Here is a 23415-nt window from a genome sequence, read left to right as displayed (position 1 = left end):
TATGTTTTCGCATCCACCTGAATGATATGTAGTAGCGACCCTGGTTAATCACGGTGTTAAAGCGCCATGCAGATTCTGCCAGGTGGAGGCCGGGCTTCAGGCGCTTCTTCTGGAGGGAGGCAGCTGCTGCTGGTGCTGCTGCTGGTGCTGCTGGTGGTGGTGGTGGTGGTGGTGGTGGGGGTCATAAAGTCATCCAGCAGTGGACCTCCTTCTTCCTGGGCTCGGCCTCCAGCAGCCTCTGAACCACGGGGCCAGAGGGGATTTATTGGGGACGTTCAGAAATAATCACGTGTTAGGTCTCTTTCTCTCCCGCTCTGCCCAGCTGCTCCTAAATGACTTCACGCAGTAAAACACTTGCAAGTGTTCACGAGGGATCAAGTTTATGGCGTATAGTTACATTTATAACCTGACCACAGGAAATAGAGACGTATCCCTGGACATGCTTAAAGAAATTGTTTCATTAATTCGGCTGTGTTGATGCAGACAGCATAACAATTTTTTAAGTTTTATTTTACTGAATTTAGGGCATTTTTGTCGCTCTATAGCATTTTAGATCCTTTTAAAACCATACAATTTTATTTGTTTAAATTAAAGTAATTTTAGTTTTCATGAAAAATCTTGTTTTGTTAAAAATCCCTTCCAGACAGTGGGGTAATGTTTGACATACAGGTTAAGCATTGAGGCATCATTTTGATTATTTAAAAAAATGTTAAAGGATAAAATGACGTCATTGGCCAAAAATGTTCCTGCAAGTTATGTAAAAGCAACTTTGCAAGAATAATTACAATTAAAACTCATACATTTTCAACTTTCAAGTTGTTGGAGTAAAGTAATAGGTGAAAAAAATTATTTACAATAATATTTGCACAAAATAAATAAATAAATAATCAGTGTTGCTGCCAATTATTGACAAAAACATGCTCAGAAAATAATCAGAATTATATTTAGGATGGGGCGGGGGAAATACTTTGTTTGCTAAAACGGACTTTTAAGGTCTAAACATGGCGAGGACAGAAGTTCAAAATGGCGTTCATTTAACCCTGTTAAGAGACGTGGTCCATTGGGCCCCACAAGCTTTTTATCCTGTGCGCAGTCAGGTGGGGTTGAACTTACCCAGCGTGTGCATTTGCAAGTTTTTTTTATTTATTTTTTATTTGTGTGTATTGTTTTGAGAACTGACGGTCTGATGGAACACACAATAGCACTGGGGAAGCGTGAGGAACACGTTTCTATAAATGTGCTACGTACAGAATAGCATATGGTGCTATTTATAGAAATGTATTATATTTCTAAAATAAAATTTCATAACCAGGGGAGATATGGAGCTGAGTGTCGTGCAAAGACTGCAGGAAGGTTAAAATAAAATGGTATCTATAATATTTATAATGAATTTTAAATGGACTTTCCTTTGCGTTCAAAAAACAGTGGGGTGTAAAAAAATCATGGAACCCAAGTGGACGGCCTCCAGATTATTTGCTGGATTAAATGTCTGAACAGCCATAACTAGCAGCTAACGGGCCTAGCTCGTCCATGTCTCGTGTGTTGGTGTATTTTGAATACAATCTTGTCTGTTTCAGACTTCCTGAACCTGAAGAGAAAATACCACAGACACCACTGTCCTCACAGGCGCTGCATGCCTCTCCACTCCAGAGTCCCGTTCCCCTGAGGTGAGCTGTGTTTCTTTCAACACTGCGAAAACACGACATCTTACCGAGTCAATTTTGGTCGAGTTTATAGTGCAAATATCGTAAGACAAAACTGACTCACAAGTAACTTTTCAGCAATAAATATGAGCTTATTTTAAGTCGGTATTTTCTTAATATTGATGAAGAAAATATTTGTTCCTTTTGTTAGATTCACTTATGTTGTAAGTGAAATAATCTGCCAAAGAAAGAAATGCTTATTCATTAATATTAAGACTGAAAACAAGCTCCTATAGCTTGCTGAAAATTTACTTGCTAGTCAGTTTTGTCCTATTTCAAAGGTGCTAAGAGAGTTGAACTTGAAACTAGACTAAAAATACTTTGTAAGAGTTTGTTTTTGCAGTGAAGCTGCATGGTGGATGGAACAAAGCTGGGTTACAGGCCAGGCAGTTAGCAGGGTGGCTGTGATCAGCAGCAGTGGGTTCATGCAGAACAAGGGAGCGTGGAGGAAAAGGTTGAGGCATAAATCCAGCTAATGATGAAGAGGAATGCTTTAATGCCAGAGAGGCGATTCCTGCTCATTTACTCTGACGTCGTCTCAGCAGGACATTAAGGAAAGTGTTTTATTTTCCATCCCAGGCAGAGGAAACTCTTCAGAGGAGTGAGGATGGATGTGGTCCTGGGCGGCGTGGATGGATCAGGACAGACGGACGCAGGCGGTGGAGGAGAGAAATCCATGAAATGCCACTCAGAGACGACCATGACGCCCCGCCAAAGGGAGAACTTCAAAGTCAGCCTCTCCTCTAGACTTAAGATGAAAAACTGTTCATTCAGGACAGCGTTTAAACCATAAAAGCTGACAGCAGCGCGGCGTGGCGTTCACAGATGTGACTTCAGAGACTTGGAGCTCCATCCTGGAGTCACATTTCATAACCAGGAGAGAGAAGATTTATCATGAAGAATGTTCAGCGTTAAGCAGAAACACTGCAGATCAAAGAGACTGAACAGTCTGTTTATAATGTATGTATCTATGTATGAACTTTAGCTGCTGACTGAGAAACCTTTACACCTTTTTAATAAAAAAAAGTGCAGTTGTATTGTTTTTACTTCTCCCATTCTTCCTTCAAAACAAAAAACTATTGGAAACTCAGTCAGGTTAGATGGTGAACATCTGGGAAGATCAATTTTCTAAGTATCTCCACAGATTCTCAATTGGAATCAAGTTTGAACTTTGACTAGGCTATTTCAAGACAGTCATAAGGTCCATAAGTGAAATAATATTACAGACGGCTCCATTGCAGTTCTGGCTGTGAGTTTATGTCTGTGACAGAGGCGACCTTCTGTCACTGCTGAAGACGAGCGTCCCCACAGCATGATGCTGCCACCACCACCCATCTTCCTCCCTTACAGCTGGATTTGTGGAGTGCAGGATTCATAGTTGACCTATGGACAGATTGTCCCGCCTGAGATCTGTTAAAATATGGCTGAATCAGTTGGATTAATCGGCATGAATCGATTTTTGAAATAATTGTTTACTGGAGGAAAAAGTTGCTGAAAGAATATATTCAGAGCAGTAATTAAACCAAAAGTGTAAAAAACAAACAAAAAAACCCATAAAATGCACTTTACCTTTCAGATAAAATAAGAAATATGTAAAAATATTTTACCCAGAACTACTTAAGTGGAATATTTTTAGCCTCACCAGATTCAAATTATGTTAAAACAACAACAAAAAAACAACAAAATAAATTAAAAATAAATCTCATGTTTATATTAAACATATATTTTTAGCAGGTGCATGCTTTGTTACAAATTATCAAGTACACTAAGGAAGGCTGTTATTGCATTTTAGGAAATCAGATGTCTATTTTCTTACTTAAAAACAGAACTTAAATATTTATTTGTATTTTTTAAGAGGTTAAGTGAAAAATGTGAAGAATGTGTCCATTACAAATTGCCCGTTTCAATGGAGACGCAGATAGTAACGGCCTCCATGTTACCATGGCTTTAAACTCAACATATGAAGCACAATACTGTTGCTGCTGCAGCTGATCTAAAGTTCAGGTTAAGACGAAAGGAAGTGAGAAAAATCAAAGATTTTATTGATTCACGGAATTAACGAGAAAACATGTAAGAAAAGTAATGCGATCAATAAAACAGTACATGTTGACCCAGGTAGATGATAACCTCTCTGTCCTTTGTGCAGATGCTCTTACTGCTCTGTTGCTTTCAGAGGAACAGACTGGAGGTCAGAGGTCAGTGAAGCTTGTAGAGCAGAGATAAAAACCTCCGTCACCTCAGATCTGTGACCCACGACTCCACCTCCTCCTTCTACCTCCCATCCTCCTCCTCCTCTATCAGCCCATCTCAGGTGCGGAGGCCTCGGCGGTGGAGCCGGCCGGCTCAGTGTGTGTGAACAGGTGTGTTTGCTCCACTTTATTCCTTTAGATCTCCTCTCAGAGCGGTGGAGCTCATCCTCCTGAGAGCTGGAGGCTTTCATCAGCAGGGTGAGCTCAGTGCTGAGCGGTGTGGTTGAGCAGCCTCTTGCTCAGTAAGGTGTTGTGCTGTTTCAGGTACTCTATGAGGTCGGCCTGCTTCTCCACCACCTCCTCCAGACCAGACGAGCCTCTGAGACACAGAGAGGACATGCAGAGATTCAGTTATCAAAACACCTGCCTGCTTTTTTCTTCTTCTTTGGACTGTAGTTGCTTTTCTACTCATTTTTATGACCAGCTGTTCCACCATCATCATACTTCAGTTGATCTGTAAACCAGACTTAAGTTTGGTGGGAGATAGCAGATGCTAAAAACACTTTTTTTCTGTACACTGAACTGTCAACTTCGCCTCTTTAAGAAACTCCGCCTTCAGGAAGTCATCACAACATGGCTCCTCTATTGACCCTTTAACATCGTTTTAACTGGTGTTTCACTGAGCAGTAGCTCCTATAACGAGCTCAGCAGATGTGCAGTTCCACCAGGTGTTTGCCAATTGCTGCTGGCTAGTCTGAAGGAGCTGAGTGAGTCAGAAGCTGGGGAGCTTTCAAACTGCAGCTCTGAGGAGGAGCTTTGTCCTCAAAGGCGGAGCTAGGACCGCCCAGGCATTTTGTACGGCTGAATTGTTGCCATAGGTGATTAAAGGATTTCTTAAACATTCATGAAAGAATCAAAGCAACACTCCAGGTCTGATGTTTTTTATGAAGGAATAGCATAACATGATTTAAAGCTAAAAAAAAATTTATTTTACACAACACTGGCTCTGTAAATCTTTGCCATGTTTTATTTGTTGCATAAAAGATTTCATGACAAAACAACAGGCCACTAAAACTAAAACTAAACCAATGTGAATGTAATGAATGACATATCCAGTGGATTCCCTCTCTGTGGGGGTCAGCAGGTCAGAAGATGCAATAAAGGCTTGAGAAACATGAGAGTAAAGATGCATCTGGAGGTCGTATTTCTCCTACTGGCTGCAGAAATATCATATTTAAGCTCCTTTTGCAGAATTCATCTTTTACATACCCATGATAACCCTCATGTTTATTTGTATGAACAAACGTATGAAACTGTGATTGATTAAACTGACACTGATGAAGTTTGATTTTCTTACAGGACACAGATTTTCAGTAAGATTTAAAATACAAATCTCCTTAAGGGAAACTGCAGACGCTCGTTTTCTGATCTGAGTGAATGCTTTGGGTTGTTGTCATGGTGAAAGAGGATGCTTTACTATCAACATGGCTCTGCCTCATTCTGAGGAGTTAGCTTATCCTGATCTCTTTTTTTTTTAAGGTTTTATTGGCTCTAGTGGCCTTTATGTGATAGTGAATTGACATGAAAGTGGGTAATGAGAGAGGAGGAAGACATGCGGCAGGGGTCACCAGGCTGGGAATCGAACCTGTGACAGCTGCATCAAGGACTAAGGTCTCCATAAGTGGGTTGTGGTTCACCCCTCTGCCATCACAGCACCTGGTCCTGGTTGATCCATCTCTGGAGTTATGCTGCTACAGGCTAAAGCTGCTGGAGGACAAACTGACCACTTTTCCCTCAACCTGCTACGTTCTTCTCCTACTACTCTCCAGTCTGCATTGTTTTCTGTTATTTCAACTGTTGACTTTATATTTATAAATGACCTGACCTTGTGGTGTGTGAGTGTGTGTGTGTTTTGACTTCTCTCAATCACAGAAAGTACTCCTCGGTCAGTTCTGTTGCTCCTTCTTCTCAAACTCCAACCAATTTATGTCATTTAGTTAACTAGAGTAACCTCGGTTGAATCTGAACTTGCTGAATGAAAATCCCCCCCAGTTAAATGACCTGACCTTGTGGTGTGTGTGTGTGTGTGTGTGTGTGTGTGTGTGGTGTACCTGAAGCCGGTCTCAGTCGGCTGGTTTGTGACGCTGTAGCTGTGTGAATGCTCCTCTTGGCTCACATCTGGTGCAGCTCGTCGTCTGTTGAACTGCATTACCCTGACTAAAAAAAAAACACACACGCACACACAGCGACACATTTAGAGGTTTCAGGTTGTAATCTGAGTAAATGAAGAACATTAATAGCTGTGTTTCTATTGACAACAGAATTGAGAAAACAGAATTAACAAAAGTGCAATGGAAACAGTTTTTTGCATCGAGTCATGTGATCAACAGTCGGATGAAGCTACTGGGGAAAAGATGACAGGAAGTGGCAGAAGGATGACTGTGTGGCAAGTTTCTCAATAACTTATTCATGTGTGATTTTAATTGTAATAATTTCTTATTTAATATAAACACAGCAACTGCATTTCCTTCGACATTAGCGGAACCTAGACAAAGATTTGCGGTTAATGAGAGGCTTCCAGCTGGGTGTGAAACGTCTCCCGTTTGTCTGTTTACTGTTTTTCCATCTGGTCTTCTTCCAGTCTCACGTGAGCCGTTACATCCTACGCTCAGGAGTCGCCGTCCTCCGCTCCCCAGCCTCCAATTCTGACGCCCTGAGCGTCCACCTTAACACTTGGGGTGTGGCTCACAGCGAGGTGTGGGAACAACCGCAGCACAAACACACGACTGCATTGCTGGGAACCGAGATAAGAAGATGAAGAGTTGTGGATGATGTGAGGAAGGCCAGCGGGATAAGACTCCAGAGTGATCAGCCAGAGGAAACAGAGCCTTATCTTTACCTGAGCAGTTCAGCTTCAGAGCATCCACACAATATAAAGAAATACTCCACATTCCTGCATAATGAGGTCCTAAATCTGTGTGTGCGTGCGTGTAAATGAAGTATATGAGGGAGAGAAAGAATTCTGAGAAGCAGAGATTAGGTAGACTACTTGTAAAATGGGAAAAATATCTTGTTATACGTGAAATTATTTGCTAGTGGGACTGGGATTTTTTCATCGAAATTAAGGTATTATTTACTTAAAACTAACAAAAAGAAATTACTTTTAAGTTAGTTTTGTTTTATTTCAATTCTACCAAGATATTTTCACTAAAAGCCAGACCTAAAATAATTAGAGCTTAACATTTGGAGGTGGGCGCATCATATTGTCCCTCCATACTTCATAGAAATGGAAAATAAATAGTGAAATTCACTGAAACAGCCCTGATGAGGATTTGAATGGGTGTGTTTTTTAAAGTAAGACGACTAAACACACACAGCCAAGGTTTAGAAGAAAGAAAACAAAGCTGCTAAACTATCCCAAATGCAAAAGGAAAAAGAATGACTGGTGAGGAATTGTGTAGAAGATGTGGAGACAGCTGGTGTGAAAGAACGTACTAAAACCTCTCTGAGCAGCGCGCCGTAGTTCCTCCAGACCAGACACCATAGAGCTGAGACGATGAAATGAGGATTTCTACAAAGTGTATAATTCATCTCAGTAAGCGCGTTCTCTGTACAGTTTCATTCATAACACACTGTATGTGTGCGTGTGTGTGTTAACTGGGTTGGTACTGACATCTGGTGTGGGAATCATCTCAGCAGAAACCGATACGGATGTTCTGCACTGTAAATCAGAACTAATCCACTGTCAGTAGCTGTGTTTACATTGACCCTGTGGATTTGACAGCTTGAAAATAAATTTGCTTAAGGGAAACACAACGATTTCGAAAAAACCCCCATTTTTCAATAAAAGCGAAGGATGCTTTTTTATTTTATACCTGAATCGAAATTGGCTTACTATGCAAAACTGCAATGGAGACTTTTTTTTTGCATCACACGAGTCACATGATCCACAACCGGACGTCGCCACTGGCGAAAACCACAAAGAAAACGGCAAGAAGTGGTTGGAGGATGATGGTGCAGAATATTTTTAAATGACTAACTGTGTGAACAAACTTTATCAACGTGTAATTTAAATTGGGAACGTGTTTTTTTGACATTAGCAGAATATCGACAATGTTTTGTGCACCTTTATAATGGAAATGCAACTAGTGACTCATAATAAACGTCACAACTGTTTCAATTATTATGGGGCCTAAACGTCACACCTTCTAGTGTCAATCCTGTGCTTTCATTAAAAGTTTCTGCAGCTTCTTGGACATTATGGACATTTGGACATTGGACATTATGAAAACAGAAACGCTTCACAGCGTTTCAATGCCTCTCCTCCAAAATCCATACAGCTGATTATTTAAAAACTGTATTTTTCACAGCTTTCATTTCTACATTAATGCCTTTAGTAGACGAACAATGCAGCCCATCTATAAAATAAACACTGTCACAGTAGATTTAAACCCAGAAAGGCAAACGCAGAGTGACAGACAGCTAGCAGTAGCAGGCGGTGTGGAGGAAGTGGCACATTTCACACCTTCTTGTCAGAGACTCTCACATGGTTGGACGCACTCAGACTGCTCTCATCTGAAGCCTCTGTCACCCACCTGGAAGAGCACATTTCCAGGTGATAACAGTGAAGCTGCAGAAGTACTAACAGCCAACGGCACCACACGAGTTTAAACAGGAGACGAAGGAGTCAGAGTATTTCCAGTGCTGCTGGGCGATAATAAACGGGAATCACAGGAGCGTTGTGGTGGAGGAGGGCGGGGTCTGGGGTTTTGTTACGGAGAGAAGCCCAGTGTGGTCGTCTGCTTCCGGGTTCGACACGTTGGACATTCAGACGTGGTTTTCTCTCTGAGACTCTGGATAAAAAATCAGTTCAGACTCTAAACTGCCTAAAGTCTTTGCTTGTTTTCCGATTAATCCAATGTTCTCATTTTTCAAAAGCTCTCTGTACAACGTCCTGTCAAGGTCAAACGCATCAACTGAACACTAGAGAAAAACACTAGGTTGACTATAACTGAAACGTTATAGGAGCAGTATGACGTAAAATGGACTTTTTGGAGATTTATATTATGTTATCCCCTCATCAAAACCATACCTGGAGTTTTGCTTTGATTCTTTCATGCACGTTTGAGAAATCTTGTATTTTCCAGCCACACAGAGCCATTTTATAGCACAATCAAGTAGTTATGGAAGCGCTATACATATCAAATATCATAAAAAAAAAACGCCTGAAATTGGGCGTTCATCTGCTGAGCTCCTCATATGAGCTCAGTATATGAACAGTTCCAGCAGGTGTTTGCTAACTCAGAGCTGCAGTTTCCAAGCTTCTGCCTCACAGAGCAGCCCTCCCCTTAAACACCTCCACTACTGAGCTCCTTCAGACTAGCCAGCAGCAATTAGCATACACCTGGTAAACTGGACGTGTGCTGAGCTCATCATAGGAGCTACTTTTTAGTGAAACGCTGGTAAAAAATGTTGTTAAAGGTTTAATAGAGGAGTCATATTGTGATGACTTCCCGAAGGCTTAGTTTTTAAAGAGACAGAGGTCCAATTTCAAGGTGTTACATTACAAAGTCTAATTTCTTTTAAAGTAACATTTAATACATGCAACATTTTTATAACAACTGAAAGCAAAATAGTTACTTGATTGTACCACAAAATAAAACTCTGTGGTTGGAAAACACACAAAACTGCCCCTTTGAAAAATTACCAGAATGTCTTTATGCCAAGAAGAAATGCATCAACCATGTAGGGTTATGCTGCAGGTATCAGCATCCTTGCTGGTGCTATGCGCCCTGCAGGGCTCACATTAACTCCGGCACTGGCAGAACAGAAGGATGTGTTCTAAGTGGAGTCCTTTGAAGGCTTTGATGTGCATGCAGCACTATAGAGCAGAGTGCATTCACGTTCAAATGAGAGGCAGAAACATACAGAGGAGCTCAAACAATCAGGACGCACTTCAAAGAGCCACTGAACGAGGCCTTCCTGTGAAGACTCCATAGCTGCAGGAGCCACTCCACTGGTGTCACCCCGACTCTCCATCTGCTGGCGTCAGCGAGAGCTACCAGGAAACGTAGAATGGTTTGACCATGCTGGACCAGCCTGAGCCCAGCTGGAATGTGACTGTCAAACACAAACACACACCCCAGAGGAACACCAGACTGGATCAGCTGCCCTGTAAACACAGGAACAATACCTGGGTGGGTTGTGAGGGGTGGGGGAGACAGCGCTCCCCTTTGGCTACATTAAATCCTTGTGCCTCTTATCTTCCCTCCGTGGCCCGCCGGTATCTCCCCCGGGCATCTGCGCCCTTAAGCGGCCAAACTAACCTTTAATATGGATTTCCTTTTATTCCAGACTCTTCGATAGCAACATCCTCTGATCCATCATCTTCAGCAGCAGTTTTCTCATTATGCAGCCAAAAGAAAAGCTGAAAGGTAATAGTAGGATAATAGTAATCCTAATACTACCACTCGGTGGTATTACTAGTAATAGTAATTGAAAATCCTCAATCGTTCTAACAATGATCAACCATATCATCGTTAATTTAACTTTATGTTAAATTAAGTTAAGATATTTAAATTTAACTTTAAATATCTCTTGAGATTCTGTTCATATGACAGCCTCTAACATACACATTTTAATGGCTTTTCAAAAGGTACATTGTAATTGTAACGTTAATTGTAAGTCACACGCAGTGAAGCCATTTCATTAAACTGCAAACAGCTGCATGACATTTCATCTCCATATGAATACAGCTGGTCCAGGAAGGCCTTAGAGAATATTATGAACAAAGATCAGCAGTATGTAACTTATATAAAAATATATGTGCTTTTTTTTGTTGCATATTATACTTATCTTATACTTTCAAAATGTAGTGAAAGTATAAGATAAGTATGAGAAAGATAATCTGTGAATAAAAAAATAAAATAAAAATTGAGCGCCTGTCCCTTTCCTTATGGTTCTGCTGTCATCTGAACAAATAAGTTGCTCAGAAACAACCAATCACAACCTGGAGGAAGGTTTCAGCGCCATCACCTGCTCCTGTGTACGCGCTGCTCAAACCCTGCCCCTGAATGATAAGCCTAATTAGCACAGTCACCGATTAGTTGCACAGTTTTTCTATAATAGTAAGTTGTTTCTCCACCATTAGCACATTTAGCAACGCATACAAAGCTTGATTAACAGCGCTAAGCCCCTCTTCGTGGTCCTGATTGGTTGTTTTTGATCACATGCGGTTCATTTCTTCAAACAGCAAAAGCACAGGGAGGTGGTGGAGGAGATCGATCTTCTCACAGATGATCAGTCTGATAAAATGGTGACAAGTTTAACCAATATGGAGAAAACAGGTTTTTGTAAAAGTTACATACTACAGCTTTAAACATCCCACAAAGCTCTGATCAATCAAACATGGCTGCCCACATTAACTAGTACGACTTACACCAATTTTTTCCGCTAGTGCTCGGTTCTACCTGACTCAGGTCGTCTACCATTACAACCACCTCCAAGTGGGTTCGGTTGTCAAGACGAGACGGCTTAAATAACGAGGTGCTGTTGTTTCTCATCGGCCATCAAGTGAAAAATGTTTGGACCTGGGTGTTGGACAACCGTGTCCACTTCAGTGTTGCCACTTTGCTTCAGGCTTGGAATGCGCTCAGTCATTTTAGGAAGCTTTTAAAAACGCCTGATTTGATTCTTGTAACCGAGTCGATCTGGTGAATCAACTAGTTAACAACAAACAGCACCAATAAAATTCCCTTTTTTAAGAAAACTAATTAAAAATGCTGATGAGTCATTGCAGAGCATTCCGCCTTTCTCTTTTAAATCTCAGGGGAGTGTGTGTGTATGAATGGTGGGTGGGGCCAGGAGCTCACCAAACTTTCAGGCTGGGGGGATCCATGTCCTCTGCTTCAGAGACTAAACCAACAGATAAAAACGGCCAGGAGCCGTCTGCCAGCAGGCTTAGGGACACCGACTTCCTCTGACAGGTTTAATACAAGCTTTAAAAAGCAAAAATAAATCTAACTTCTAGATGAATAATAAATAAAATTATTTTTCTTTTCGTACAGAAAAGTTTCTGCAAACTTTTCTGTAAATGTCTGTCATTGTAAGTGCTGTAATTCTGGCTGCTCTGATTTGCTGAGGACGTTCCAATGGCAGATTGTTTCACGGTTCACATGGGAAAAAGGTCATGTTCTAAGTGAAATATTCTGACAATGAAAGTGGTATTTTTCATCAATATGAAGGAGTTATTGACTTAAAACAAGCTCCTATATCTTACTGAAAAGTTACTTGTAAATTAGTTTTGTCTTATATCAGGTGTCCTAAGATATTTGCAATAGAAACTAGACCAAAGTACTGGATAAGATCTAAACGTGACTAACTCGTTTTAGATTTCTAGTGGAGACAAAAACAGAAAAGACAACTGGATGGGTTGGACCGGTTTGGGAATAATCCTGAAAACTTTGCTGAGTGTTTGTGCCAGAAGCAAAGAATCAGCAAAGGATGAACCCAGAGCTGAATGGCTGATTGTCATGCTGCTGAGTCTTAGAAAGGCAGGGCGGGTATTGTGATGCAAACATGCTCAGATAGAGTGGGGGAAGTGTGTGTGTGTGTGTGTGTGTTTGGGTCTAATGTAATCTGTGAGGTGTGTTTCTGCAAAGGAAGCTGATCATTTTCCTGTGTCGGTCTTCTTATACGTGACTTCAAGTACAACAAGGAGCCATCTGCCACATGTAAAATGCAGACAAATAGAATCAATTAACAAAAATAACAGGTTACAACTTGGAACAGAAACACTGTTACAGTGTAAACTTCATATAAAAAGTATGAAGAACCCAAGCAGCATTTTTCCAGAATCTAATCATCGTCTGTTGCGAGGAAATGTTTGGAGATGCATTTTCATAAATGTGCGCAAAACTTTGTCTATATTCCGCTAATGTTGAAAGAACAAAATGTTGCATGCATGTGCAGTGTTTCAATTGAATAAGGAATGCAATTAAAATCACATGTGAATAGGTTTGTACACATGATAAGTCAATGACAAAAATGTTGAACCATCATCCTGTCGTCTTCTTCGTAGTTTGTGCCTCTATGACTATTGCAGTGGTTCTTAACCTTTTTTGAGGTACCGAACCCACCAGTTTCATATGAGCATTCACTGAACCCTTCTGTAGTGATAAATAAAATATGATTTCCCCCCACAAATTCAAGACATAGGGGTGACCCAACTAGACTCTAGTTGAGTCACTCCATGATCACCAAGTCTTCTTAAAAGGTAGAGTCTCTGAAAACAGTTCTTCAAAATATAGTCAGTGTTTTCAGCAAAGTTGAGCTGACTGTCCAGGAACGACTCAAGGTATTTAAAATTTGCCACAGTTACAACAGGTTGACCATCGAGAGAAACTGGAACCACTTTAAGGTTTTGTTTAGATCATTTAATTAGCTCTATATTCTTAAGAGAATAAATAATTAATAATAAATAATAAAGACTTTGTGGTATTCTGATTTAGTAAATTATATTAGTTGTGTTACCACCCCCACGCCACTAGAGGCAGTAGCAACCCTGAAAAGATGCAACTAAGGAGCAGATTTAGAAGAACACCGAAAGCTACAGAATGTGGTAAAAACTGTGAGCTTTGCTGAAGTAATTAAAGACACAAGTTCCATGCTGAGAGTGGAACTCCTTCAATCAGTTCTCCTCCGCAGCACTAATTGGCTAAGCAATGTAACGTGATCCTCTGATTGGCTAAACAATGTAACGTGATCCTCTGCAGCAAGTGATGGCAAAGCGGGGCGTCATCACGACTTTACACAAGTGTGTCTTTACCTCCGCGGCARAGGCTCCGCCGAACCCCTGAGACCGACTCATCGAACCACTGGGGTTCGATTGAACCCAGGTTAAGAACCACTGGACTAATGTGACATGAAATAAGTGTTTCTATTGTGTTTTTGCAAAATAAACCAAGTTTGATATAGATTTAAAAAAACAACAAACAAAAAAAGAAAACATTTCATCCTCGTGCCAAAACTTATTATGGAAATTGCTGTGTTTCCATTGAGTGAAATTATTTTCTTAACATCAAATTATCATCGACCATACATCATAAGGTCGATGGAAACACAACTTCTCACTCTTCACCCACCAATCTACACTAAATATATTTGAGCATTTTTAAGATTTTTTTTATCTTTCTATGTAGTTATTATTTCTGATGAATCACGATTATAAACTAATGTTACTGTCCATTAGTGCCATATGGTTGGGAAGTAGAGCCAGAAGAAATGACACCGTGTGAGTAGATACACACACAGTGTGATTCATTCTTTGTATTCTGTATTCAAGGAGCCACTCTTCATTTATTTGAACTTTAGAAATGTGGCATTTTTTTTCCTCTTATTTGGAGTTTTACCAGTGAGACATTTAGATCTAAGAGAACTAAAAGCTCACCAGGAACAAGCACATAAAACCTCCAAACTAACCAGCTTTAAAGTGGATCCATAGCCACAAAGACATGATTCCTTTTATAGAATTGATGGATCTTTAAAGATGTGGTGGAGGGATGCACCTCTCATGTCCTGCTTCAGATGTAAAAACCTTGAATAAATGATTTTCCTAATTGGTAAATTTGCAGTCGTCACCATAGTTTGTCTTCTTATCAAAAAGCAGAGTTTCAGATTCCTGTGATCTACATTAAGCGTCAGGTAAGCGGTTAGAGTTTACCTGTGTAGTAAAGGAGGCATGGCACGGCCACCAGAACTTCAACACCCAGAATGCTCAGCATCACAGAGATGTGGATCGTCTGCGGTAACCTCAGAGCCAGGAGCAGCAGCAGCAGAACGTTACCTGGCACACAAAGAAACATGAGCGCTTTACTGCCATCTTGTGGAGAAATTTACCCTTTACAGAAAATCATAAATATTCATATGTAGCGCAAGCTCCCGACCCCATTAGGGGACAACGGTGTAAGAAAATGGATGGATGGATGTAGCGCAAGCTGCAATGGACTGTCCAGGGTGACTCTCTCTTGCCCGCTGACAGCTGGACAAAGGCACCAGCCCCCCTCCTGACCCCAGTGGGATGAGGGTGTAAGAAAATGGATAGATGGATGGATGGATAGATATAGAGCAAGTTTAGATTTTATAATTTTTTTTATTACAACTTGCATCATTTTTATTACACTTCCCAATTTTATGTGACATTGTGTTTTGTCTACATGACATAAAATACCAAAATAGAAATATTACAGTGAAATTTGTGGTTGTGCTGTAGGAAAAAAAGGAAACATCTTAATTAATGTGAAAGCACCATCTGTGTTTCCATAAGCCATAAAATTGTGCAACTTGAAATTACACGCAAATTTCAACAACTCAATAAACTCGATAAAGAGGATTTGCGCCAGAATGAGGTGGTTTTCCAACTACATGGAAAAAGATGTACAGTACAAGTGATTAACAGCCAGATGTTACTATTAGACGTCTCCTCTGAATGGCTGAGAGATGATGAGTGCTAACGCCATGGATGTAATGAAAACGCAGCTCCAGAGAGCTGTGTGCCGTCCCACCTGTTGAATGTATGACGAGCGGCAGCTGCTTGAGCCTCTGTGTCCGTCTGTAGAAGCTCAGGTATCCCCGGCTGCGGACGCGGCTGTGGTGGTGGTGCATCCAGGCGGTGTGCAGCAGCATCAGCACCCACAGGAACACCTTCCCGAACACGATGACGCTGTCGCCCCGCACGCTGCCCAAAATACTCGAGCACACCTCCTCCTGGCCGAACTTCAGCACGCACAACACGCCCACACACACCGACAGCATCACGTACACAACCTGAGGACACCAAGAGAACAGGCGCAGAAACTGGTTTAAGTTGAGGAATATTGTAATGGCAATGTAAAACACTAACCACAATAATAGAAAGGTAATAAATGCGCGCATTACGTACGTGCATTAGAGACAGGAAACCAGCCGGACAGGTTGTTGGCACAGATTGAAACTCTCTCCTCATGGCAGACTGGAGGGCATCAGCAGAGATCAGTGGTCCGTCCACCAGAGAGTCCTCCTCTGTGCTCCGCGTCATGTCTGCTGATGAGCCTGCCTGCTGGAGGAGAACACCAGCTTGATCAAGAAAAAAAAAAGTTTTTTCTCTTTTTTAAGGGTTTTTGGGGGCATTCGTGGCCTTTATTTTTCAGCATGCAGACAGGAAATGGACAGAGAGTTAAGGAAAAGTCATGCAGCAAAGGTCACCAGGTTGGGAATCGAACCCCGCACGGCTGCGTTAAAGACTAATGGCCTCCATACATTTAATGCCCACTCCATAACTACGCCACACGACGAATTGGCCTGTCTCGATAACACATTTTGCTGGGGGATAAAAAGGCCCAGAAGTTAATAAACCATATTATCTGAATATGGTTTATTGCGATAAACGATAATATTGTTGTTTTGAGACCATTTTCAAGTGGTATAGTGGTAATGGCAAAACAAATGTAAATACACCCAGTAAAACATCAATATAATTTCAATTCTAATGAACATTTAACACTGGAAGGGAAACACATTTTAAATATCCAAAATAAATTAATAAAACAACATAAATAACAAATAAAATGAATTATGAAGTGTGTGCAGGGATGATGTACTGAAGGTGGAATGTCAGAAAGAGCGGGAGTTTCTTAAAAAGCCCAAAGCCCAATTTTAATGTACTAAATTGCAAAGTCACAATTTATTTTAAGTCATGTTTGATATATGTAGCATTTTTATAACAACTGGAACTAACAGTCACTTGATTGTGCTACAAAATGGCACTTGGTGCCTACAAAATACCGTCCCTTTAACTACGCCCTTCAGGTTGTCTGCATTGTTGACTCTGGTATCTCTGATCTTCCTCCTTATCTACAGGTCTATAGATAAGAAGGCCTGAGTGACCTGGTCATTAAAGCCGATGTGAGCACTTCTGACTGAGAAAATGACATGGCTTCCCAACCATCCCCAAAATGTACAAACTTCTTTGATTCTATACATCTTCCTCCAGACTCTGGGGTCCTGATTTCAAAAAGCCTCTGTGATGTTTTGATCAACCTTTACTTCTGGTTCTGTGCACAGCTCACGTTTTATGAATCTCTTCCCGATTCTAGCTTTGCTTCACAATAACTATAGCTTGCATTCATTAACGCTAAAGGAGCCCCAACCTCGTATTAAGTCCATATACTGCAAACTAACAATCTTTCCAGTCGGCTGACATTTCTGATTTGAACACTTTTGTTGGATGGACTGTTGCCCTGCGACAGACTGGTGACCTGTCCAGGGTGACCCCCGCCTCTCGCCCGGAATGTTRGCTGGAGAGGCACTAGCAACCCTCCTGACCCCACTGAGGGACAAGGGCGTAAGAAAATGGATGGATGGATGGATGGATGGATGGATAGATGGATGTTGGATTGACATTTTTCCGAGAAACTGAATTTAAGCTTTTTGTTAGTTGAACGCTAAAATAATCAGCATTAAAGAGAAATATATCATTGAGTGTCTAATTAAAATATAACTAATTCAAGCTGATATTGTAGAATCTGACTATAGGCACTAGTAAAATTGAAACTCGACATTAGCCTTATAAATTACCCAGAAATGACAGATAAACGACAATGAAAGCGGGTTATAGAACTCTGGATTCTCCCAGACTGTCCGTCCTGAAAACATAAAGAGTTAATGACAACTTACTGCCTCAGAGAGCCAAAAAACTAACCCTGATGTTTACAACCCACAGGTCCAACTAGCTAACGAGCTCCAAGGCTATCTGGCTACAGCTAGCCGTTAACATGGCAACCAATGACCGTAAAACGACAGGTTACTTACAGCATGAAAAGCAGGTCTCGCTGACTCCATGAACTTAGAGTATGTTATAGATCATAAAACAGACCAAAAACACACATCTGTGCGTAACAACATACTTCTTCCTGATTTTTATTGGCGGTGACCGATGAAGCATCACCGCCACCAACAGGTAAGGAGTGGGGTTACATCCATCCATCCATCCATTTTCTTTACACCCTTGTCCCCTAATGGGGTCAGGAGGGTTGCTGGTGCCTCTCCAGCTAACGTTCCGGGCGAGAGGCGGGGTCACCCTGGACAGGTCACCAGTCTGTCGCAGGGCAACACAGAGACACACAGGACAAACCACCATGCACACACACACTCACACCTAGGGGCAATTTGGAGAGGCCAGGGGTTACATGACTCTAAATAAATAAATAAAAACAGGATCAACCACTAATCTTTATTACATATATGTATTCCCAATTAATTCTAAATTAAATTCCCAATTAATTATAATTATAACACTGTGGTAGGTCGCCCTCAGTCAGAGGACATGAAAGCCAACAAGACAGGAAGTGAAAACTTATTTTACTGCATTAATATTAGCCTTTTCACTTCTCTACAAAACTACTGTAAAGTCACCATTTTAGGACCAATAAAATGAAGGAAAGTAGACAAAAACACACACCAGATTAAATTGTTTTATTGATAAACATACACTTGTTATAAAAGACAATCAGAGCTTTGTTCCACTGAGGGCTAACATGGCTGTGAGGTGTTTACACCAAGCTGAGACAGAGGAAGGAGTAAATCTGTGGAGAGGCAGCGCTTAGACAAAATAGAAGAGGTTTCAGGACATTTTGATTCGCCAGAAAATAATTAACTTCCTGTCTCTAAGTAGACGGTGGGTTATTTGGGGAAGTAGTGGTTCTTCCGACATTATTTGCTGGTATATAACTGTACTTTGAATCAAATCACACACACAACACTTCTATATCAGGCATGCACCCACTCACACACATTGTGCCTAGACCCAAAGGTCAAACTGAGCGTACAACACCTCACCATTGCATTCATTACATAAGGCACTAATTCAGATGCAGTCTGAGAAGAAAGTAAAGCTAAAACATCAAAAACGGGAAAATACTTATTCATCAATAACATGCAGAGCCATTTTTGCAAAATGAAATTTGAAGAACAGTTTCTGTAAGTTAAAAGGGATTGTAAAACATTAAAATGATTAGAATGGTGTCAAAATAAAACTAAAGGCTCACTGTCCTTCCGAGAAAACACCACAATAACTTATATGTTTTTTTTGTCATGCAAAACTGTAAACACAAAACCAAAAATTATGTGTTAAAAGTTAGGAGTAAGGCATTACAATCATTAAGCTACTTTAGGTTATTCAATTTGAATCACCTTGCATCACATTTGGAAATAATGGAGTCGCATCAGTCCAAAAGCAGGATTTAAGGGGTCAACATTTAATGTTCAGCTTAAGGGGTTAGCGTGTAACGAAGGAAATTTCAGGCATAGATGTACAAACCCCTAAATGTGTTTTCCCCCCCTCCATGAATACGTCAATGCCAGTCACATTAAAACAGGCTTTTACATGTTTATTGTTACGAAGTACATCCCAAGTACGTTGTCAAGAGGTTCAGTCTAGTTTAAAAATAAAACAAAGCAAAAGGAGTCTGTTGTTTGTGCAATTCAGAGTAAAAACAGAATATTCCAGAGGTTCCAGGCTTTTCCCGAACAGCCAGACTCAAGGTTACAGAACTGGAGTTTATCCCGTCAGCACCTCCAGTGTTGTAGTTCCAGTTAATCATGTAGTTCTTATAGAGGAGTGGGCTGACCTCTGCCTGAAAAAAAAGCACAAGTTTTGTTTCTGTAGCAAGTGGATGTAAATTTCAAATCTGAATGGATTGAAAAACATGACATCATGTTTTTCTAGTTGTGCCTCTAGAGGGTGCATCTGACAATTCAAGAAGTATTTGATTAAAGGTGGTGTTTCACTGATAGAACAATATAATAACAATAATAATAAACTTTAAAGTTAGAGTCAGCCAAAAAATCTCAAGTAGAAATCTATTCTTTTCAAAACTCAAAGGAGAAAAAAACAAGTTTACAATTCAGCTGCTGTTGAAGCAACAATTTTATTCCAATTAGCCTCGTACATTTAATCTAAATATTAGCTTTTCAGAGAGGACATCTTTGCTATCAAACTTATAAGCAGGCTGTCAAATGACACTGCATTTATTCATTTCAAGTTAAATTGTTTTCTGTGATCTAACCACACATTTTAAATGATTCATCTCTCATAGTGCGATGGCAACATTTAGTCAAATGATAAAGGCTGTGCTGCGTCTTACCAAGCACATATACAGCTACTGAATTTGATCATACTTTACAATAGTGTAAAGTGCTTTCAAAGTGTTTTTTTTCCTTTGAGAGCAAAAGTCAAAGTGCTGAAACCAGTGTGTGTGTGTGTGTGTGTGTGTGTGTGTGTGTGTTTCTTTGATCAATGTGAATGTTTTCCCACCTCGAGATGCGATGTAGCACTCATAACAGCTCAGCAGTCCGTTCCGAATCCTGACGTCGGTCCCTGCTGTAGCGTCACCCAGTTGCCCTTTGCATACGCCACACTGAAAAAAGACACATTTTTTTTATTTTTCATCTTCTTTTTAGGAGTCTTGGGTGACCAAGTCAAACATTTTTTCTGCGAGGCTAAATCCCATTTCAGTTCTAGAAGCTAAGTGTTCAGACTGTATCTGTTGTCTAGTGGTAAAGGCTTTCAAGCTCTTCAAAATGTAGTTTTTAGGAGCAAATTTAGGCTTGATTCAATCACTCTCTCTATCCCTACTACTGTCTATTTGTACATGCAGAGAACAGTGGTATGAAACAGACCTTAAAACACTGCATGTGGAAAAACAGGCCCAGAGTGTCAATGATCATAGCAGCTCCTCTTCCCAGAGGTTTGGAGCAGCCCGAACAAAGTCGCTTCCCACTGACGCACCTGAAACAAACACAGGAAGAAAACGGCGGGCGTGACCTGCTGACCCTGGACGTCTTCACGTGTCGCTGTGTGAACATTATTTACCTGCTGGGAGACGGAGGCTGAGGTGCTGAAGGGGAGACTTCCTGGTTACCTGCTACAGCATCATGTGATCCTGATCTGAATTACATTTGGAAAGAAGAAGTTTTGTCACATTCAGTCTTCGATGACTGTGAGCCGCCAAGTTCAGCCATCAAAGACGAGCTTCTTGTATTTTCAGTGCAAGTTTAGGCCTGAATGTATTTTATAGATCTTCTTTAAAGATTCCAGGATATCTGCTCTACTTTTAATGATAATAAATGAAAGTAATCCATTAGCCAGTAACATAATACTAAAGAGTTATTGCTGCTAAAGATGGCTCTACAAGATATTAAATCATGGTCTGAACTCAACATAGATTTCTTAGTATGGCTACATGATTAACAGTGAGGAAACTATTTGCATTGTTCATTAAAAGGTTACATGTTAATTAATTTTGAACCTGATAAAGATTATTATATTCTCATATGTAAAAATACTGTAATAAACTCAGAGAGGGTGCACTTAATGTTTATCGTAACCTGAGGCAAACACTATTAAAATCTGCTTTGATCATGTTTACATTCACCTTTTGACATTTTGCATCTGGTTGGTCTGAGGGCTGCGGTCCAGAGATGACGTCTTCCACATTTCCTGTTTCTGTGGGAGCTGTTCATCACATCCAGAATCTAGCAGAAACACACATCATAATGTCTCCCATGCACTGCGGTTCACACAAACGCGTGGACGTAGTCCTGAGCATGTGTGCTTTATTCTCACCCTGGAAAAAATGAAGCTTGGACACATGCTGATCTTCACTTCCTGTGTGGATTTTCTGTCCGTTCTGCTGCAGAGACACGTTTCCTCTCACTGTCCCGTTGTTGTTTTCCTCGACAGAAAAAGGTGCTGTGGCTGTGCGCTCGGCCTGCCTCTGCACAGAGGCCGAGGGACTGAGAGGGGCTACGGTCTCTTCTAAAATGCGTCTTTCCTGGAAGAATAACACAGATGGAGAACAGAAAGAGGAAAATCTAGGATAAACCGGCCAGGAAGAAAATGATTTTTGCTTCCAGCGTCTCCATCCATGTGCTCCCACCTCTTCATTGTGCTTCCTCTCCTCCTCCTCCACCTCCAGCTGGGCCTTCTCCCACTCTTTCTTCAGCTTCTCTTGTTCTTTCTGGTATTGTTCCTGATGACAGACACAGTTTATGTTCAAAGACAATCATCAAAGGCGAACAATCACTCACACACACAAATGTAACACACAGACATACAGTTCTGGTCCACGTGTCATGGACATGAACGTCACGGTAAGTTTAAGCTTTCCAATATATAAACAGCTGTTTTTTTAGGATGCAGTAATGATCCAACAAGCAGCATCGATGCATTTTTCAAATCAGAGCTGAACTGAAAAGATTCAACTGGTTTTCTCTAATACGTACAAGGCCCAAAAATCTCTCATCTGACACTGGCTCACTTATGGACTACGAGTACTATTCCTAAAAGAATGACCCAAGTTATTTTTTCTCAAAAGTGGCTTTGGCAAAAAAAAAAAAAAAGTCCTTACCGCTTTCTTCCAAAAGATGTTTTAGGCAAAAATATATATTAAAAAAAATAGAACCACACAAAGTTAGCTTGGCACAGAGAGCAGTTAGAGATGTTAACGGCTAAGGTTTGCGCAACTGTAGTGACTAACCTCAGATAATAATAGGATATATATGACTAAAAATAGAGAAAAAATAAGTCCAAAAGAACAACAAGAAAAAACCCCCAAAACAAATAACACCTTTGACAAGAAGGACCCAAACGATTCAGTGACAAAGTAGCGTTAGCTGCAATTCATATCGAGCGCATGGGAACATTAAAGATGGACAAAAATAGTGACTTGTTTTATGTCATGATATATATTGTATGATGACGTATTGGAGACATTGTGGATAGAAAAAAACAGGAGTAAATTTCCGCCAAAAACCTCAAATTTTCTAGAAAAAAAATTGTAAATCTTTGAACTCCAAAAGTTGAAAATTAGCAAAAAAATAAATGTTGAGATTAAGCTCATACATTTTCTAGAATAAACAAGGAAATTTCTTGGCTCTAAAAGTTGAAAATATGCAAGAAAAAGCTTAGAAATTTAGACATTATTCTTAGAAATGTTCTAGAAATAACTCAGAACTTTCTGAGTTTCAAAATTCAAAAATGTTTAGGTTTTGAAACTCAGGAGATGTCCAAAAGTCGAAAATTACAATCACTGCACCCTAGAAAAAAGCCCAACTAAATGTCCAACATGAGTTTTGACAGATCGATCCAGAACATCGTTTCTCTCCAGATATACAACCTCACTCTGCAGTACCTGTAGGAGGCGCTCCTGCTCCTGCTGCCAGCTTTCCAAGCGCTTACGCTCCTCATTGGGGTCCCAGACCCAGTGATTAACACGTTTAGCCAAGTTCAACATGGGGGTCTCAATCTGACCAGACCCGACCAACAAGCACACCAACACAAAAAAAAACACACATGTATACGAAGCAAAAGGGACAGAAAGAGAGGAAAGGTGAGGACACAAGTCTGACTACAGTGACCACTGGAGACAAAAGGTCAGGATGGGGTCAAATCTGAGGATGGAGGAGAAACAGAAAGGAAGAGATGGAGC

General features: G+C 40.6%; 2 protein-coding genes across 13 annotated transcripts in view; both read right to left on the bottom strand.

Annotated features, from left to right (window-relative positions):
* Nucleotides 1–3720: 3720 nt before the first annotated feature.
* tmem192 (transmembrane protein 192) lies at nucleotides 3721–17871 on the bottom strand. 4 transcript variants are annotated; one of them, XM_008400078.2, is made up of 6 exons: nucleotides 17738–17871; nucleotides 15831–15986; nucleotides 15454–15715; nucleotides 14613–14735; nucleotides 6004–6109; nucleotides 3721–4271 (listed from the first exon to the last, which is right to left on the bottom strand). In XM_008400078.2, the coding sequence occupies exons 1-6, from the start codon at nucleotides 17765–17767 to the stop codon at nucleotides 4157–4159; spliced, it is 792 nt and encodes a 263-aa protein (XP_008398300.2). In that variant the 5' UTR covers nucleotides 17768–17871; the 3' UTR covers nucleotides 3721–4156. The 4 variants fall into 4 exon arrangements, with proteins under 4 accessions (XP_008398300.2, XP_017161851.1, XP_017161965.1 ...); XM_017306362.1 differs by having other exon boundaries at nucleotides 15831–15983; XM_017306476.1 differs by lacking the exon at nucleotides 17738–17871 and adding an exon at nucleotides 17603–17695.
* A 514-nt stretch (nucleotides 17872–18385) lies between these two features.
* LOC103458988 (LIM and calponin homology domains-containing protein 1-like) overlaps nucleotides 18386–23415 on the bottom strand; it is a 41654-nt gene continuing 36624 nt past the window's right edge. For 8 of the 9 annotated variants that reach the window (XM_008400197.2, XM_008400284.2, XM_008400533.2 and 5 more), the window contains 8 exons: nucleotides 23119–23232; nucleotides 21865–21957; nucleotides 21552–21759; nucleotides 21361–21460; nucleotides 20799–20873; nucleotides 20606–20714; nucleotides 20241–20343; nucleotides 18386–19560 (listed from right to left, as the gene is read on the bottom strand). In XM_008400197.2, the coding sequence (XP_008398419.1) occupies nucleotides 19535–19560; nucleotides 20241–20343; nucleotides 20606–20714; nucleotides 20799–20873; nucleotides 21361–21460; nucleotides 21552–21759; nucleotides 21865–21957; nucleotides 23119–23232 (828 nt within the window). In that variant the 3' untranslated portion in view covers nucleotides 18386–19534. The remainder of the gene's footprint in view (nucleotides 19561–20240; nucleotides 20344–20605; nucleotides 20715–20798; nucleotides 20874–21360; nucleotides 21461–21551; nucleotides 21760–21864; nucleotides 21958–23118; nucleotides 23233–23415) is intronic. The other variant, XM_008400450.2, reaches the window with a different exon arrangement.

This window comes from Poecilia reticulata, linkage group LG1 (assembly GCF_000633615.1).
Source record: "Poecilia reticulata strain Guanapo linkage group LG1, Guppy_female_1.0+MT, whole genome shotgun sequence".
NCBI classification, from domain to species: Eukaryota; Metazoa; Chordata; class Actinopteri; order Cyprinodontiformes; family Poeciliidae; genus Poecilia; species Poecilia reticulata.
This window is presented reverse-complemented; position numbering and strand designations above follow the sequence as displayed.

Coding starts and splice junctions, on each gene's coding strand:
- tmem192 (XM_008400078.2), bottom strand. CDS start 17,767: ATGGAGTCAGCGAGACCTGCTTTTCATGCT. Junction 15,716..15,830: donor GTTTCCTGTCTCTAATGCAC/GTACGTAATGCG, acceptor TGGTGTCCTCAG/GTTGTGTACGTGATGCTGTC. Junction 4,272..6,003: donor CCGACTGAGACCGGCTTCAG/GTACACCACACA, acceptor TCTGTGTCTCAG/AGGCTCGTCTGGTCTGGAGG.